Source organism: Salvelinus sp. IW2-2015, linkage group LG19, assembly GCF_002910315.2.
Source record: "Salvelinus sp. IW2-2015 linkage group LG19, ASM291031v2, whole genome shotgun sequence".
NCBI classification, from domain to species: domain Eukaryota; kingdom Metazoa; phylum Chordata; class Actinopteri; order Salmoniformes; family Salmonidae; genus Salvelinus; species Salvelinus sp. IW2-2015.
The window spans coordinates 35,236,678-35,256,530 of record NC_036859.1 but is presented as its reverse complement, the minus strand read 5'-3'; the positions used below and the strand labels follow the sequence as shown (position 1 = coordinate 35,256,530).

The window sequence follows — 19,853 nt, the reverse complement described above, 5'->3', positions numbered from 1 at the left end:
TGCTTCACTGTCCCAATAATTACAGAGGGTAGGTACTGTCTAAGAAAAGCCCTGAAGTGTAAACAATGAGTCCATGGCTGAGTGGAAATACATCTTATGTCTTCTACATCTGAGTCTTTACATAATGTTTCAGTCAGCTTTCCGTCATAGAGAAGATCTGTCATGATACTGATACTCATTCTGACTTCCTGGATACATCTACAATAGCCTTACCACACCCCTGGATTCCACTGCTGGATTCAGGCGATGACCAGCACTGAGTATTCTTACCTCTAAAATGCTGAACATGTTTGCTAATATGACATACATTTCAGACAGCAATGGCTTTTTACTGTGTTTTCACACATTATCAGAACCACTGTGATATATTGGTTGTTGTTGTGTAGTTAGGGTATTAATMAATGTTTCCATAAGAAAATGGGAGCTTGTTTCATTTTTTTTTTATTTGGAACTAAAATTTAAAAAACTAACCAGAGGGTTTGAGGTTGACAGGTTTTAGAAAAGCTATGAAAACAACATTAAATACACTCAGGAGAGACTGTTCACAAAACACTGGAAATGGACAATGTACAACCACAGAAAACATACCAACATACTGACACAAACTTAGATTAGACCGTCTTCAAGTATAAACGCTACCCCTATTCTACAAACACAATACAGACATGTTTTCCTACAGACAAACGTAGTATTAAATGCGCAACTTTCACAGGACCATAAAACCTAGAGGGACTAATGTTGGGTTTCCCACAGTCAGGATATCACAGCCAGTATATCACAGCCAGTAAAATTATATACCTTCAGGCACTGTAATTGAGCAAATCTGATTAACTATTGCAGGTCTGGAACTTCCTGTTGATAAGACACTAGCCGTCCTGCTTTAGCAGTATTTGACCATGGGAGATATTTTAGCACCTTGGGAGGACCATGAGAGTGTGTGTGTAAAACATTACCTTGTCTCACTTCCTTCCAGTTCTAGCAATCTAGCGTCTAGTTGACATTTGTGTGACGTGTGTTTTTTTAAATGTACTTCTTCCTGTACTGGCCCATGGCCATGTAACTCCTCAGGAAGTCTTCGAACTGTGGGACAGCGTACCCGGGCCCGGCCTTCTGCTGCACCGGCTTCTCCTTGGGCTCCTTGGCCGCTGATTCCATCGCAGCGGGGGAGTCCTCGGCGCGACGAAGGCGGCAGTTGTAGTCGTATTCGGGGTCGCAGTCGGGATCGGGCAAMATCACGCCGCTCTTGGGCTTGTTGGCCTCGGCGGTGAGGGTAGCGGGGGCGGACATGCCGTTGCAGGTGAAGTCYTAGGGGTGGCACTGGGGTACGGCGGGGGTCTTGGGTTCGTCGCTGGCCTCCACAGGAGTGCAGTCCTTGTCGTAGTGCATGTAACAGTCATGGCCCTCCTTGGTCTTCCCGGGGACGCCCATGCGAGAGCGGATCTGGAACTGGGGCAGCGTTGGGGGGGCCTTATGGAGGGCGGCGGCGGCACCAAGCAGGCAGTATGGGTCGTAGCGCGGGTCACATGCCAGAGGGGCGGGGGCTGGTGCCGGTACGTCTTTTGGCGTGTACTCCAGGACGGGCTTGGTGAGGCCCGCCAGCTTGGTGGCGGTGAGGGGGTTGCAGCCCTTGTCAAATAGGGGGTTGCAGTGKTGCTCCTTGGGGGTCTCCAGGGGAGCGGGAGGAGGGGTCGCTACGCTAGCCATGCACAGGGGGTCGGTGGCCGGGTCGCAGGTGGGGTACAGGTGGAAGAAGCCGGAGGGGGCCTTCTTCACCAGCTGGGGCTGGCAGTAGGGGACCTTGGTGGGATCGCAGCCCAGGGCAGCATAGGACGGGGCGGGTCCAGTAGCGGGCCTGTAGCCGTAGGCGGCACGCAGGTGGTACTGCAGACAGTCGTTGTCGTCAGGGTTACAGATACGTAGCAGCTCTGTCTCCTGCTCAGCGGTGAGGAAGGGTTCCAGGACTGGGGCGTAGTAGAACCCTGTAGAGGTCTTCAGAGGGTACGGCAGGAAGGGGGTCAGGACAGGCACTGGGGCAGCTTTGACCGGAGCCGGGGCTGGAYTCAGAGGAGGCTTTGGGGCAGCCATCTTAGGGGCCATGGGGAAGAGGCAGTAGGGGTCGATATAAGGGTTGCACATTCCGACTGTGGCGGTCTTAATGGGCGAGGGCATCAACACCTTGGCCTTGGGCTTGCTGGTGGACTCGGCGATGCACTCTGGGTCGTCGGATTCGGCGCAGGTCTTGTAGATAGCACTGAGGTGGGTGAGGTAGTGGTTGAAGGTGGGACGCTCCTCGGAGCGGTGCTTGTTCTGCAGGTAGATCATGTACATCTTGTCCAGATCCTCGACCTTTAAGTGAGGGAAGAGACAGACTCCCATCAGATCCAGACATGGGTTCAAACTGTATGTTTTCTTTCAAATACTTTGCACATTCGATTGAGCCTGCCTGAAAGCCAGATGGGTCAAATTTTCACTTTTCCCAACTATACCATTGGTTCCATTGTGCCAGGCTCAATCTAGACTGTCAAGGGCTACTGGGGGTGGTGGAGAGGCGCAGTACAAAGTACCAGTTATCTACAAGTGAATAAACTGAAGTATATGGATTAAGATAAACTGGTAGCTATCAAACCAAAAGTACGTTCACTCAAAACAACGTCTGTGGATTGTTTGACACTCACTCCTTCCTGGTTACCAGTATCCATGAAGAATCTGTACCACCCCCAGAAGTCAGGGAGCCGCTGGAGGACGGGCATGTGAACAGGAAGACTCCTCTTGCTGCGGACATCCCTGGATACTGACGATGCTGATACAATAGAGAGAAAGACAGCATATATTAAGAAGAGAATGTGGACTCAAAAAGAGCCATATTAGATTAAATATAAACATCAACACCTGTACATGAGTATGTGTGAGTACACCACTATATGGCTGTTTGTGTGTGTACTGTAAGGGTGTATGTATAATGGTATCACACAGTAAGTGAGTTAACTGTTTATGTCTGTAAATCTTTTAGTATAACATACTGTCCAGTACACAGTACCACAGTTTGGACACACATACTCATTCAAGGGTTTTTCTTTATTTGTACTATTTTTTACATTGTAGAATAATAGTGAAGACATCAAAACTATGAAATAACACATATGTAATCATGTAGCAACCCAAAAATGGTTATATTTTAGATTCTTCAAAGTAGCCGCCCTTTTCACAGTCTTGGCATTCTCTCAAACAGCTTGACTGGTCCTGTACATGCTAATATCCATGTTCCCCTTGTTGTCTCATTCAAACCAGTCCCCCTCACTCACCCTCCTCCTCCACATTCTGCCTCACCGGGCCGGCCCCCAGAAACTCTGTAAAACAACGGTAGGGACATGAGTCGACGAGAACCAGATGTTGTGTGGCTCTGCTAATCGGTCCCTGGGAGCACATGGCAGGAGCCGGCACTTAGAGGAACAGCCCAGGCAGCATCCTGAACATTAACATACACATCCTTTAAACATACACATACTGTACAGATACACCACCTGGAAGTCAGTGGAAACCATAAAACTACAAAGAGAGCCCAGAAGACCCCACCCCCCTCCACCCAATTAAACCCCCACTATAAAGTAAGATGTTTTGGGGGGAGGGAGGGGGCGGAATTTGATGTTCTGTACGTTAGAAGCACCAGGGTTTTTCCTTCAGAGGTTTATGGCAGAAGGGAAAACGCCTCGTCAACTGGTTATGTTATGGTGAGACGTCTACGATGCCTTACCTTGACTAATGAGACTAGAGTTCAGCTACAATGGCATCAGAGATTCAGCTCCAGGGCATCAGAGATTCAGCTCCAAGGCATCAGAGATTCAGCTCCAAGGCATCAGAAATTCAGCTCCAAAGCATCAGAGATTCAGCTCCAAAGCATCAGAGATTCAGCTCCAGGGCATCAGAGATTCAGCTCCAAGGCATCAGAGATTCAGCTCCAAGGCATCAGAGATTCAGCTCCAAGGCATCAGAGATTCATGTATTTTTATATGGTGGTGTACACTTTAGGCTGTATTCCCCTATGGCTGACAAGTGATCATCTACCGTACAAGCATTGGTTTGATGTAGAGTGTAGTAAGTAACAGCTCATCATTTTAGTGGCATTGTAGATAAATTATTATGTACTAACATCCATTAGTGGTATGTACAGTGGGGCAAAAAAGTATTTAGTCAGCCATCAATTGTGCAAGTTCTCCCACTTAAAAAGATGAGAGGCCTGTAATTTTCATCATAGGTACACTTCAACTATGACAGACAAAATGAGAAGAAAAAAAATCCAGAAAATCACATTGTAGGATTTTTAATGAATTTATTTGCAAATTAATGTGGAAAATGAGTATTTGGTCATCTACAAACAAGCAAGATTTCTGGCTCTCACAGACCTGTAACTTCTTCTTTAAGAGGCTCCTCTGTCCTCCACTCGTTACCTTGTATTAATGGCACCTGTTTGAACTTGTTATCAGTGGCTTCGTAAGAAGCATTTCAAGGGTCCTGGAGTGGCCTAGCCAGTCTCCAGATCTCAACCCATAGAAAACCTTTGGAGGGAGTTGAAAGTCCGTGTTGCCCAGCAACAGCCCCAAAACATCACTGCTCTAGAGGAGATCTGCATGGAGGAATGGGCCAAAATACCAGCAACAGTGTGTGAAAACCTTGTGAAGACTTACAGAAAACGTTTGACCTCTGTCATTGCCAACAAAGGGTATATAACCAAGTATTGAGATAACTTTTGTTTTGTTATTGACCAAATACTTATTTCCACCATAATTTGCAAATAAATTCATAAAAAATCCTACAATGTGATTTTCTGGATTTTTCCCCCCTCATTTTGTCTGTCATAGTTGAAGTGTACCTATGATGAAAATTACAGGCCTCTCTCATCTTTTTAAGTGGGAGAACTTGCACAATTGGTGGCTGACTAAATACTTTTTTGCCCCACTGTATAATGCTTTTGGGCTAACGTAAAGTGACTGATTATAAAGCAATCTATTGGGCTACAGCAGTGCTTTAATTTTTGCCGGATCCTGTCACCTCTCCGTTTTGGACTGTTTCGTTCTGGAACTTATTTGACTGGATCCGGTACCTTTAGTTGCCTGGAAAATAATTGGCAGTTTTTGCAATGTAAAAATTCGAATAAAGTTAATTTGAGTTGCCTTTTCGTTAATTATTCTGCTGCCCCCCTCCCTATATCTATCACAGAACTTGAATGAAATTCACTTTCTATGGATTCTTCTCCCTTTCAAATCAAATCAAATTTTATGTCACATACACATGGTTAGCAGATGTTAATGCGAGTGTAGCGAAATGCTTGTGCTTCTAGTTCCGACAATGCAGTAATAACCAACAAGTAATCTAACCTAACAATTCCACAACTACTACCTTATACACACAAGTGTAAAGGGATAAAAGAATATGTACTATAAAGATATATGAATGAGTGACGGTACAGAACGGCATAGGCAAGATGCAGTAGATGGTATAGTGTACAGTTCTATACATATGAGATGAGTAATGTAGGGTATGTAAACATAAAGTGGCATATGTTTAAAGTGGCTAGTGATACATGTATTACATAAAGATGTCAAGATGCAGTGGATGATATACAGTACAGTATATACATATACATATGAGATGAAGTAATGTAGGGTATGTAAACATTATATGTAAAGTGGCATTGTTTAAAGTGGCTAGTGATACATTTTTACATAATTTCCATCAATTCCCATTATTAAAGTGGCTGGAGTTGAGTCAGTATGTTGGCAGCGGCCACTAAATGTTAGTGGTGGCTGTTTAACTTTCGCTGCTCTGATAGACATGAGCCTGTAGCTCTCATCTCTCCAGCGTTGCACTTTATAATGTATTGCCTTTTATAAACTGGGTGGTTCGAGCCCTGAATGCTGATTGGCTGACAGCCGTGGTATATCAGACCATATTCCACGGGTATGACAAAACATTTATTTTTACTGCTCTAATTACGTTGGTAACCTGTTTATAATAGCAATAAAGCACCTCGGGTGTTTGTGGTATATGACCAATATACCACAGCTAAAGGCTGTATCCAGGTACTCCACCTTGCGTCGTGCATAAGAACATTCCTTAGCCGTGGTATATTGGCCATATACCACACCCCTTCCTACCACACCCCTTTTTGCCAAAGTTATAGAGTTCCTGCTGTCTGTTCAGAAAGAAATTAAATAATTCAGAAAAGCCTACTACACCATGAGAAAGCCTATAAATTTGCCACAGAGGATGAATAGCTTATTAAAAATAGCCACGCTGTGGAGTGTAGCCCAAAAACAAGGCATAGCATACAGTCGGAAACACACAACAAATCTGTCAGTGAACGAATAGCATGTAGACAAAAATGGCCTTTCAAAATATTTCTACAATTGCGGGAAAACACGTTGATAGCCTACAGCTGACAGATTATAGTCTTCTCTTTTCAGCAGGAGCCATTTGCTTTCCAAAATATTTTATCATCTTCCAAATATTGTTTTACAAAGTAAAACGAGAGCGAGAGAGAGAGAGAATGCCAAAACCATTCTCAAAGTAGCCTGCTATTTCGATCATTGTGCGGTATTATGATGCTTTCATGACAACTTGGAACTCTGAAAAAATGTGGTTGAATCATGTCGTCAGTGATCTACAGGTTGAAAAGTCTGAGCGCTAGAAAGAGGCCAGAGTTCCCCACTTGGAATTCCGAGTTACATTACATTCCTTTTTTTTTTTACAGAATTCCCTGTTGTCTTGAACGCACTGAAGTCGGAAGCTGGAGAATTCCCAGCTCCGAGTTCCTAGTTGTTTTGAACGCAGCATAAAAAAAAAAAGATTATACCAAAGTTATGTAAAATGAAATGCGTTTATAAAAGTCCCAAAAATGTTTCCCATGTGTGCAACTTCTGCAAGTGCCTCTATCTACTGCTCTATGCCACTACGCAAATGTGATATGAATGCAATGCTTTATTATAAAAGTGACATTTTTTTCCTCATGCCTCAGGTCACCCCCCTCTTGCTCACTTTTTGTTCCGGCACCTCCCGCTTTACAAATTAAGCACTGGGCTACAGTAAAGCGACTGATATAAAGTGCCAGTCAGTAAATCAGTCAGTCATGTCTTGTAGAAAGTGCTGAAGCACGGCAGTCACTCACCTGGTGATAACACTAGGAGGATTCCAGTGTAGATCAGGGAAAACGTTAGTCTTCCTGCCCGTGCCATTTTCAGCTTTGTCTGTCTGCTGAGGGTGAAATTGGGAATATTGAGTATTTTTGGGGAGGAACAGGTAAGAGAGGGTGAGATTTATTCCTGAACAGGCTAAAATGGGTGAGACTTTATACACGTTTATGTATAAGCATTAAATAACTATGTATAAGTAGAGTACATACCAATAATAAATTTATATTTGTTAACATTTATAAACATGTAGTCTATAAGCATTTATACGTTTCCAATAGTGATCGGCTCATCTAGCTCACAAAATGTCTGCTTGTGTATGGTCATGTAAATTCATAACCTTTGCAGTAAACAATTGTTTATACAGGCCCAAGTCATTGTCCTGTATATGGATAATCAGTCTAATTTGTTTCTTCTATCAAGGTTGACAACAGCTGACCTTGGAGCAATGCACTGAAGCACCAAAGGCTAGTAACTTCTCAACAAAAAAGATTTAAACTTTCTGCAAAACAATATCATGTAGCCTGCTTATCTTGCTCGGACTAGACTATACAGTTTTCCTGATGCAAAGTCTTGAAAAGGCATTAAAATGTAATTTACTGGAATTATGTATTCTTCTATTGGCTTTACCACTGATGGAGGGATTGACTTAACAGAATAAAACTCCCATCTGTTATAATGAAAATCCATTGCCAGCTTTGCTCCCAAACCAACAACTGAATCATTGTAGATTCTGAAATAAACTCTTGCATGTAGTAACTGACTGACACTAGCTTTCCTACCATACAAAGAGTTTGGTACTAAATAAACCCAGCTTTAGCCATGGTTATATAAACAATATACATGAACTGTATATAAAAAGTCACATTAGCGAACATTATACATCTAGCAAACATGACACATTTATGTATTTTGAGCTCATTCTTGTATAATGAAAAGCGCTTTACAAATGTAATACATTATTCTGATTATTTATAAGCACACCACTGTAACACATTATAATCCATGACTTACCTGTTGTTCAAGTGAAGCTCTGTCTTCCTGAGATGCTGAAGAAGCCAGTGGCTCTCTGGGTTGATTGGTTTGGGGGTGGGGGGGTATAGCTCACCGAGCTGTGTGTGCACCCTACCTTTCTGCCCCCTTGTATGGGAGAGGAGCGCAGGGCAACATTTTTAAGGAGCTTCTTGATCATTAAAAAACAAAAGGCATGTCGTATGGCTGGAGCATGCTGTTACAAGCTCCGGTATTGGCTCCTGTACAGCCAGCTGATGGACCAATAGGGGGCCTGTAATTACCCCAACTGAACAGCAAGACCCCTGGGTAGATAAATACCTGATTAACAGGATACCATTTTGATGTAACTTATTTGGGTTTAAGATGGCTACAAATATCAATCAAGACAACAATCATTGTCTCTGGATAGAACAGCCATTATTATGGATCTTGGAGCTGATTCAGGCAGCATGATTCACTCAGTAAAACCATAAAACAGTCAACTTGTCTCTGTGTTGTTTCTCACAGAACATCTAGTGTAGTATAATATAATGTAAAGATCCCTCACTCAGCCATAGATACAGCCTACCTTCTACTACTAAATGTGCAGTGTCTCCAGCAGGTTCATAGAGACAGCCCTAGTCAATAGCTAGTCATATATCTCATAACACATTCCTCTTGTATTTTATTAGAATCCCCATCAGCTGTTGCTACAGCAGCAGCTACTCTTCCTGGTGGTCCACACAAATCATGACATAATACAGAACATTAACAGACAGGAACAGAATTATACAGATTTAAAATAACCCAAAAAAAAGGTCCTACAGTTAAACTATGGTCCGTGCTATCCAGAATCGTTGGGACGTCCCTACCCCATTGAAGTTGAAATTTATAATGGTTAAGGTTAGGATTAAGGTTAAGGTAAGGGATGTCTCAAGAATGCTGAATAATACTGACCGTTACACTATCTTAACTTCTTTACACCATCTTTCCTGGAAACACAACTGAAGAGAGCGACTGTTGTCCAAGCAGAGACCTTTATGAGCACACTTCCAACTGAGCTCTGACTGACACCTGGAAACATGCCAACCGGGACCAGTGGCACTGAGCTGGTTCTGTTGGAATCAACTTGGAAAGCTTTATGGCCCCTTCATAAGGCCTTCGTAGATGCTTCATAAACCATTCATAAGCAAACGTCATGCTACATGGAAGGTGGGAAAAGGGCTATGCCACATTTGAATAATATGTAGTATAGAATGTATGGATCATCAAATGGACCACGTGCAATGTGTAGACATTACCTCCTCAGTCTTCCATGCATGGAGGCATTCTATAGGTCAATGAACCAGTTGCCTTGAAAACAACTCTTAAGTTAATAGTAACCATACTGTTAATGTCAAAGTTGTTATACTCATGGAAACATTATGGCAAGGGAAATTTGTGTGAAAAGCCCATAAAGCAGTTTCTTAACACTTGTGGACTAAGAAAAAAAACAGACCCTTGCTGTAAAAATGATGAGGCCCTACCACCACTTTCATGTAAGCAGTTTTTCATGTGTTCTCTTGCGTGTTCGTTTGACAAACTACACGCCACCAACAGTCAACGAGGTGAAACATTCTGAAACAAGATAAACATGGCCGCGGAAAGATGTTTAGTGGTGTGGGTACTGAAACTATTTTTGTAAAGTCCCAGTGCACAAAAAATATCCACCTCAGGGGGTGCTGCAGATCCCTCAGCACCCCTACATCCCACAGCTATGGGAGTGAATAGAGCTGATATCATTATTTATTCACCATCACAATCAAATCTGTTCCACAGAACAGAGTTCTATCTAAATGTTCCGTGACGTAGCACCCTCCTAACTAGATCCCTCGTCATCCACACTTAATTAAAAATAAATATTATTTGTTGACATGGAAAGTGTTAATTCTAAAGGCCAGGAATTATTTAAATTTTGGATTTGGAACATCAAAATGTGTCCTGAGCAATTAATCATAGCATAGCCTATTACAATGTTTGGTGGAATTGGATCACACCAATAAATCAACACCTCTCCATATCGACATTAAACAGACAAAAACTTTGTGCTTCAGTTGTTAACTTTAGAAAATACAGATTATTCATGTAATTCTTTGTGGAGTACAATTAACATTTTGTTGAGAGAATGCCAAGTGTGCAAAAGCTGTCATCATATATATCTCAAATATATTTTGATTTGTTTAACACTTTTTTGGTTACTACATGATTCCATATGTGTTATTTCATAGTTTTGATGTCTTTGCTATAACCAAATGCATGGACAAGTGATATATGCATTTTCTCATCGTTCTCCTTAACATTTATGTAACCAATGGAGACCAAATGAAAACAGGATATTATTCTAAAACACTATATCCATCAAGCCTCACTGTGCCCATATATAAAACCTAGGAACTATCATTATTGTCAGGCTTTTATTTGTCATTACAAATAATTTAAGCGAATCTTTGCGGCGCCCCATTCATCATCTGCCATCTGCAATCTGACTGCATCGGAGGCTCTGGGATCATCCCGTATATAATTATGCTCCACATGCCTGAGGAACAGGTGTTCTCAGAGAGAAGAGGGGAGAGAGAGAGAGAGACAAACCTACAATCCAGCTTGGAAGTATGTTGAAGCTACGTTAGCATGATAGCAACTCATAAATTGGAACATTCCAACATATTTTTTGGTGCAACATCTGGTGGCAGCAGTGATGATTTTGTTACAACCTAGAACTAGCTATTTGGCTGAATGTAAATTGTATGTCATTAGAGTTTAAATAGCCAGTTTTCCATGTAGTCCCAGAAAAATCATCCAGTCTTTCATTCAATCACCTTATATATATATATTTTTTTTTTTAAAGTCCCCCTCCAAAAACAAACCCATAATCTTCCTCACTGGACATCATCGTCATCAAAAAGGTCTTCAAAATCTGTGAAGAAAAAAACCAGATGCATGAATTTAGAATAATCTGTGATCTTCACAAGTCATTGTCTATGGAAGTCAATCCCCTAAAAGCTGTTCAAAAACCATACTTTGGCAATACTATCAATGAAAAGACAGACAACAGGAAAACAATACTTTAAGCCAAATGAAAGACTTTACCAAACCAACCACGTGCACATTACCTGCACTCTAAGACGGGCTGTTAAAATAGACACAAGTACCTATCTCATATGTTACATGTTTATAGGGGGGCAGCAGGTAGCCTAGTGGTTAGAGCGTACAGATCAAATCCTCAAGTTGAAAAGGTACAACTCTGTCGTTCTGCCCGTGAACATTTTAAATAAGAATTTGTTCTTAACTGACTTGCCTAGTTAAATAAAGGTTACATAAAATAAATAGGGAGGCATGTTTAAGGGACATATCTTTTTCTTTTAGGAGCCACATTTCAAGACACTGTGGAGCTCTATTTGTGCATCTCCTTTGAACTCAATTGGGAAACGTGTAGCCACTTAATGTACCAGACCTGGGCTCAATTAGCCTAGTATTTTACATCTTTAAAGAAACTTTGGCCATTTGATTGAGCCTGCCTGGAGTGCCAGATGGGTGGGTTTTGCACTTGTGAGACTCTTTGATTGGTTTCATTGTGCCATGCAAGATCAAGCACAGATTAAGAGTGTAAATAAAACAAATACTATTTAAATCCAGGTCTGATATGCAGCCTACTGTATACACAAATGCTGTATTCTACAGTACTGTCTAAACGAATGCAATAATGTTTTTCTAAATCAACCTTTAACCCAGTGATTCACAGAGCTCTCCTTGAGCACCCCCAGCCAGCTGATTCAAAAGCCCCTCATTAGTTAAATCAGCTACTGCTAGTTCTGGAATAGATCAAAGATGTGGACTGGCTGGGGGTATTCCAGGAAAGACTTTTGATTAGGAAAACAATACTCTAAACTAATAAAAATACACACAAAAATAAAAATGTATTTATTCAAACAATCCACTTTAAGTTTGAGGGAAGCCTCTTCAACTAGACACAGTCTATTGCAACAAAGAGGAAATAAATACATAATACATTCTGTCTCCTATAAACAAACGTCTTGCATAACAGCCCTGAATGTTCCAGCAGAGGAGGTCTAGGTAGGCTAGTGAATCAGACTCCATTACTTACTTTTGTTTTTCCAGGTTTCCATATTTTTTGTATTATCATCTGTTTTACAAAATTAAAAACATTTAATAGAAAAACTAAAAATGTGGATGTTCTAAGTCCACAACAATTCTTAAAACACACCAGGAGACTATTTTTTTTAGGTCTGGGAAGAATAGGTTTATTTCCAATGTGACAGTGGATACTACATAGCCGGTTCCAAGCTGCTCCCGCTCAAAGGAAACATAATTGAATACATTGGCTAACAACCAATGAGGCCTGCCAATAAAACTATGCGCATCCAATCAGATACATATCTCCAATATCACGCACTGAACACGTGCATACCATTTTAACCAGGTGTGCCTATCTCTCAAACAATACAGTTACCCTTTAATTCCAGTATGTACATAGCAAGAGTATGTTGTTTAGCTGTTTCACAAAGCACACATGTAATGATAGAGTTGGATTAATGAAAATATCATTCTGCCAGGTAAGCCAGGTAAGCATAGGCTACTATGCAGTTAAAATTTAATTCAGAAGGATTTTGTGAAAGCCTTTCCATCTACCAGGGACTAGTTTCTATCTAGATTTCATCTATCAGATAGGATTAAACATATAGAAATAGAATGAATAGAACAATGGTTTGTCTGTTCTATTCATTATATTTCTGTGCATTTTAATCCTACCCGATAGGCGAAATCCAGATTAATTTAGAAAAAAAATGGGCCCTGAAGGCTGTTTTCAAAACAGTGGTATACGCACACACCGCACAGACAGGGGCATTATCGTTGCCTCTTCAGAAAGTTGCAGGAAATACAAAATACTTGTGCATTCTGTTCATTATGACACACTTGGGCAAATATATATTTTTTCAATATATTTTAGTTGATTCCCTATCAATTTCAATACATTTTTGAATATTGTTGTTCTGTTTTAATGTCTGGATTGCGTCCGCATTCTCCACATCGCGGATTTTATAGACATATGGTGAGAAGAAGTCATGTTTGATGTTATTTTGCCTCAAGACAGGGATCACACTACATTATAAAACTAACTTTGTAAAATAAAAAAACAGGAGTGATGGTTTGAGGCCAGTAAAAGCTACTTCCTGCTGCTCCAGAAGCCAACAGAGTTCTGAAGAAACAGAATGGAGGAGGTGAGCTGTTGGAGGAAGGCATGCACTAATGGATTCAATCTGCCCTGACGACTCGGCTCATATGGAATACAGGTCAGCTGCTCTGGTTAAAGGCAACAGCCTCAACACATTCAAAGTTCCAATGCCCTACCAAGTCAATGTGGTTACATTACAGTTGGATCGATGCTGTGAGTGTTAACATGATAGGAGTTTCAGGATTGATATTGTAACAAACCATCTCTACGTATGCAACTGAAGGATTAACCCTGATTGAAGCAGTGGTTAGCTGGTCTGCCTACGGGCTGGGAGAGCCGGTATCGAGACCCGCAAGGGCCTCAATACATTATACGCCGCTACCGTTCGCAAACAGATCACTACAATATCAAAATGATGCATATATTTGATACTGTTCAGTGATGTTTAAGTAGTTTGACTCTTAATGTTTGAAAAGCACAAAAGTTATCATTGCTATTATTTATTTTGAGTCAACAACATTGCAAAGTTAACCACACTACAACATTACAAATTAATCTGACTATTCTGGTCAGATTATGTCTATCCAAGGATACTACATTTCGCATGGGACGTCAATGTCAATTTCTGCTTGTTGAGACGTCATATTACCATCTTACAACCATTTAAAAAAAATGTTTTACAAGGACAACATCAATGTGTCTAGGAAAGACATTTTGGTTATCTAGTCAATTAGCCGTGATTCCTTTCTCGAACTTCATATTTAGTTTGTTATCTTGTCAGTAAAAAAAAAGACACCTTTTTCAGATCACTAAAGAGACATCTAGAAAATATACTTGTATTATCAGTACACAACCTGACCATGACGTCACAAAATATGTCAGAATGACGTCATTGCAACCAGCTTTGTGTCCTGGGCATGGTCGTACCTTTATGAATAATGAGTGTCTTCAAAAAGAGTGGTAGCATATAGCAGGGTTTCCCAAACTTGGTCCTGGGGCACCCCACGGGTGCACATTTAGTTTTTTTTGCCCTAGCACTATACAGCTGTTTCAAATCATCCAAGTTTGATGATGAGTTGGTTATTTGAATCAGCTGAATAGCGCTAGGGCAAAAACCAACGCTTGAGAAACCCTGGTATATAGGATGCAAGGCGGACATGGCCCTGACCAATATTCACAACAATGAAGCAGCACCTCTGTCAGGATAGATAGTTCCATATTTACTATGGGAGATGTAGAGTTATCATTTCACCCTAACAGGTGTTCTTAAATCTTACCATTGAAAAAGTCTGCATGAACTGCCTTCTCATTGGTGGCCAGGTCCATGAGCAGTCCTGTACTCCCCCCGGCCTGTTAGGATAGAAAGCAGGTGATGGAGGTGAACTCAACGAGCACACAGTTAAAGAGACGGGCATCTCTGAGGGTTGCTGCTATTAGCTATTCAAATATCGCCTAGTAAGATCATTACTCTCGTTCCAGCTGGCTGATAGGTACCGTTTTGAGTAGCACAAAAAAAATGACCAACCTTAATGTAACGATACTTTCAAATCTTCTCTCATTGATTGAGACAGGCGGCTGTTCACCCCAAAGTGCTGCATGTCATGATGACGCTCACCCGTCTCGATCAATGAGAGAAGATTAGAAATAGACAAGATGGCGGCGTACACATTGTTGGACTACTTCATGGAGCAAGATATTTTTATTTAATAACAGAGTGTTTTCTAAATTCAAAACAAACCCCTTGCAACTGGACACTGACATTTTAGAAGAAGATACGTTTGGCCGAATCTAGAAAATAAATCGCCAAGTTAAGGTTTGCTACACCAAACAGTACCTAGCCTCTACCGTAACAGGACACACAGTAATGGATACCTCTGTGTCTAGTTCCCATTATCTGGTGTATAATCTGTAGCTATGTGTGTGTTCCTGGGGGTTTCCCTGTGCCAATGGACAACGTATGACTTCAACAGCTAACGTTAGTTAATCCAGCTGCAACTAAAGACAAGACAGCAGTGCTCAAAGATAGTGGTGAGCTGAATCTGGGTTTACAAAGGAGATGTTGAATATGGCGATTCTCCTTTAAGCTCAGGAAGCAGCTAATTCAACTTGCCATTCAACAGCTTTTCAAGTTTAATAATGTCCAAATGTGACCCGATTCAGGAAACTAGGCGTATGTGGCAAGTCTTGACTTCACAGGAGAGCCTTTTGAACGTAATTTCTTTATTTTTATCAAAATGTGTTTTTTGGCAGAAATGCCTTCTGGAACATGTGAACTTTCATGCACCTTAATAATATCAAACGTATATGCCATCTGTAAATATAAATAAAATTGTTAAATTACGAGCCTAGTTGGTTTAGCCACAGAGAAAGTCAGCAACCTTCCCACTAGCCATGATTGGCTGAGATAATGAGCGGGCTGGATTGGTCTGCGGTGTTGCATCTTGTGTCTATAAAATTAGCTGCTCGTAATGCTTTTTTTTTTTTTTTTTTGAGCAGTGGCTTCTTACTTGATGAGGGCCTTTCAGTTATGTCGATATAGACTCGTTTTACTGTGGATATAGATACTTTTGTACTGTTTCCTCCAGCATCTTCGCAATGTCCTTTGCTGTTGTGGGATTGATTTGCAATTTTCACACCAAAGTACGTCATCTCTAGGAGACAAACGCGTTCTCCTTCCTGAGTGGTATGATGGCTGCGTGGTCCCATGGTGTTTATACTTGCGTACTATTGTTTTTACAGATGAACGTGGTACCTTCAGGCGTTTAGACATTTCTCCCAAGGATGAAGACTTGGAGATTTTCTGAGGTCTTGGATTGGGTCTTTAGATTTTCCCATGATGTCAATGCAAAGAGGCTCTGAGTCTGAAGGTCGGCCTTGAAATACATCCACAGGTACACCTCCAATTGACTCAAATTATGTCAATTAGCCTATCAGAAGCTTCTAAAGCCATGACATCATTTTCTGGATTTTCCAAGCTGTTTAAAGGCACTGTCAACTTAGTGTATGTAAACTTCTGACCCACTGGAATTGTGATACAGTGAATTATAAGTGAAATAATCTGTTTGTAAACATTCGTGTGTCATGAAAAGTAGATGTCCTAACCGACTTGCCCATAAAAAAGCCAGACTACGGTTTGCAACTGCACATGGGGACAAAGATCGTACTTTTTGGAATAATGTCCTCTGGTCTGATGAAACAAAAATAGAACTGTTTGGCCATAATGACCATCATTATGTTTGGAGGAAAAAGGGGGAGGCTTACAAGCCGAAGAACACCATCCCAACCATGAAGCACGAGGGTGGCAGCATCATGTTGTGGGGGTGCTTTGCTGCAGGAGGGACTGGTGCACTTCACAAGAATATGGCATCATGAGGAAGAACAATTATTTGGATATATTGAAGCAACATCTCAAGACATCAGTCAGGAAGGTAAAGCTTGGTCGCAAATGGGTCTTCCAAATGAACAATGACCCCAAGCATACTTCCAAAGTTGTGGCACAATGGCTTAGAGCAACAAAGTCAAGGATTTGACTTTTTTTATTACCTTTATTTAACCAGGTAGGCCAGTTGAGAACAAGTTCTCATTTCAAACTGCAACCTGGCCAAGATAAAGCAAAGCAGTGCGACACAAACAACAACACAGAGTTACACATAGAATAAACAAGCCTACAGTCAATAACAGAATAGAAAGAAAAGGTCTATATACAGTGTGTGCAAATGGCGTGAGGTGGTAAGGCAATAAATAGGCCATAGTAGCGAAGTAATTACAATTTAGCTAATTAACACTGGAGTGATAGATGAGTGATAGAATTGAAAAAGCATGTGCGACCGAGGAGGCCTACAAACCTGACTCAGTTACATCAGCTCTGTCAGAAGGAATTGTGGGAAGCTTGTGGAAGGCTACCCGAAACGTTTGACCCAAGTTAAACAATTTAAAGGCAATGCTACCAAAAACTATTGAGTGTATGTAAACTTCTGACCCACTGGGAATGTGATGAAAGAAATAAAAGCTGAAATAAATCACTCTACTATTATTCTGACATTTCACATTCTTAAAATAAAAAGTGGTGATCCTAACTGACCTAAGACAGGGAACTTTTACTAGGATTAAATGTCAGGAATTGTGAAAAACTGAGTTTAAATGTATTTGGCTAAGGTGTATGTAAACTTCTGACTTCAACTGTAAATGACTATCACCCACCCAGGAGCACTCACTTTTGTCATCATGAAGTGCTTTGAGAGACTAGTCAAGGATCATATCACCTCCACCTTACCTGCCAGCCTAGGCCCACTTCAATTTGCATACTGCCCTATACCATCTGGACAAGAGGAATACCTATGTAAGAATGCTGTCAATTGACAACAGTTCAGCATTCAACCCCATAGTACCCTCCATGCTCATCATTAAGCTTGAGGCCCTGAGTCTCAACCCCACCCTGTGAAATTGGGTCCTGGACTTTGACGGGCCACCACAAGGTGGTGAAAGTAGGAAACATCTCCACTTCGCTGATCCTCAACAAGGGTGCGTGCTCAGCCCTCTCCTGTAGTCCCTGTTCACCCACGACTGTGTGGCCATGCACTCCTCCAACTCAATCATCAAGTTTGCAGATGACACAACCGTAGTGGGCTTGATTACCAACAACGATGAGACAGCCTACAGGGAGGTGGTGAGGGCCCTGGGAGTGTGGTGTCAGGAAAACAACCTCTCACTCAACTTCAGGAAACAGCAGAGGGAGCACCCATCCACATGAATGGGACAGCAGTGGGGAAGGTGGAAAGTTAAGTTCCTCGGCGTACACATCACGGACAAACTGAAATGGTCCCACCCACACAGACAGTGTGGTGAAGAAGGCACAACAGCGCCTCTTCAACCTCAGGAGGCTGAAACAATTTGGCTTGTCACCTAAAACCCTCACATACTTTTACAGATGCCCAATTGAGAGCATCCTGTCGGGCTGTATCACCGCCTGGTACGGCAACTGTACTGCACACAACCGCAAGGCTCTCCAGAGGGTGGTGCGGTCTGCACAACCCATCACCGGGGGCAAACTACCTTCCCTCCAGGACACATACAGCACCCGATGTCACAAGAAGGCCAAAAAGATCATCAAGGACAAGAACCACCTGAGCCACTGCATGTTCACCCCGCTACCATCCAGAAGGCGAGGTCAGTACAGGTACATCAAAGCTGGAACCGAGAGACTGAAAAACAGCTTCTATCTCAAGGCCATCAGACTGTTAAACAGCTATCACTAACACAGAGAGGCTGCTGCCTACATACAGGCTCGAAACCATTGGCCACTTTAATAAATGGATCACTAGTCAGTTTAATAATGTTTACATATCTTACATTACTCATCTCATATGTATATACTGTATTTTACAGCATCTATTGCATCTTGCCTATGCCGCCCGGTCATCCATATATTTTTATGTACATATTCTCATTCACCCCTTTAGATTTGTGTGCATTAGGTAGTTGTTGTGAAATTGTTAGATATTACTGCACTGTCAGAAACTAGAAACACAAGCATTTCGCTACACTCGCATCAACATCAGATAACCATGTGTATGTGACCAATAAAAGGTGATTTGGTAATTTGCTACAGTGTGGGCAGTATCAGAGGGAAAGAGAGCCGCTGAGATTTAGTAAGAGGGATAAGTGGATACAGGAAATTAGTTTAAAGAGTATATTGTGTCGAACGTCATTAGATATAGTCTCAAATATTTTATTATCTTTTTTTAAGAGTAACGGGGTGGCAGATAGGATTTAGTTTCTCCCTGTCTCTGGCCCACACTCCAGTACAGTAGTTGGTGGTAATGCAGCATAACGTTGAATGCCTATCGCCGATAAACCCACACCGAAGACGACAGTGGTGAGCTGGCTAAATTCAATTAAAGCTAACTTAAATTTCCTACAACCACCAAATAGAGCTTGGTTACTTCTAGTGTGAGTTCATGCAGAGGAAATCTAACTAGTTACAGTAGCTCGCTAACAGGTCATGTTAACGTTAGCTAACATAGCTAACTAACAATTCTGAAGCGTAACAAATGTTTGCAAACCTCATCAAGATCCACGTATGGCCCAGCTCCTTCGGGGAACATCTCGTCGACTGCTGGCTTCATAACGGTTGAGTTTTATCGGTCTTTAATTGTCATACATTAATTAAATAATTGAACGCTTGAATGTTTAGCAAACTAGCCGCTAGCTAGCTGCCGTCGCCGGTTTTGATGCAGTGTCATATAAAAATATATCCGATGGGGAGACAAGGAACGCGCATGCAACAGAATAAAGGTTCCGGGTATACAAGTGCCTCCTAAGGTACATTTACGCCAACATTGTGTTTAGTTTAAGACTATGTTAAATGAGACCATATGATGGATTAAAACAATGTTAGGAGTTTTAACATATTAAGACTCGTGCATTTATCATGCATTCTCTTTTTA

At 41.5% G+C, this 19,853-nt stretch overlaps 1 protein-coding gene and 1 pseudogene across 1 annotated transcript; both read right to left on the bottom strand.

Annotated features, from left to right (window-relative positions):
• Positions 1 to 423: 423 nt before the first annotated feature.
• On the bottom strand, positions 424 to 8,426 carry LOC111979216 (proline-rich protein 36-like; annotated as a pseudogene).
• Positions 8,427 to 10,616: 2,190 nt separating this feature from the next.
• Positions 10,617 to 19,799, bottom strand: LOC111979218 (COP9 signalosome complex subunit 9). Its single transcript, XM_024009602.2, has 3 exons — positions 19,470 to 19,799; positions 14,685 to 14,757; positions 10,617 to 11,130 (listed from the first exon to the last, which is right to left on the bottom strand). The coding sequence occupies exons 1-3, from the start codon at positions 19,530 to 19,532 to the stop codon at positions 11,093 to 11,095; spliced, it is 174 nt and encodes a 57-aa protein (XP_023865370.1). The 5' UTR covers positions 19,533 to 19,799; the 3' UTR covers positions 10,617 to 11,092.
• Positions 19,800 to 19,853: the final 54 nt, after the last annotated feature.

What these genes read in the sequence shown, in the direction of transcription:
- LOC111979218 (XM_024009602.2), bottom strand. Translation starts at nt 19,532, where the DNA reads ATGAAGCCAGCAGTCGACGAGATGTTCCCCGAAGGAGCTGGGCCATAC. An exon ending in CATACGTGGATCTTGATGAG is followed by an intron (nt 14,758 to 19,469) that starts GTTTGCAAACAT and finishes CTATCCTAACAG; the next exon opens with GCCGGGGGGAGTACAGGACT. An exon ending in TCATGCAGACTTTTTCAATG is followed by an intron (nt 11,131 to 14,684) that starts GTAAGATTTAAG and finishes TTTTCTTCACAG; the next exon opens with ATTTTGAAGACCTTTTTGAT.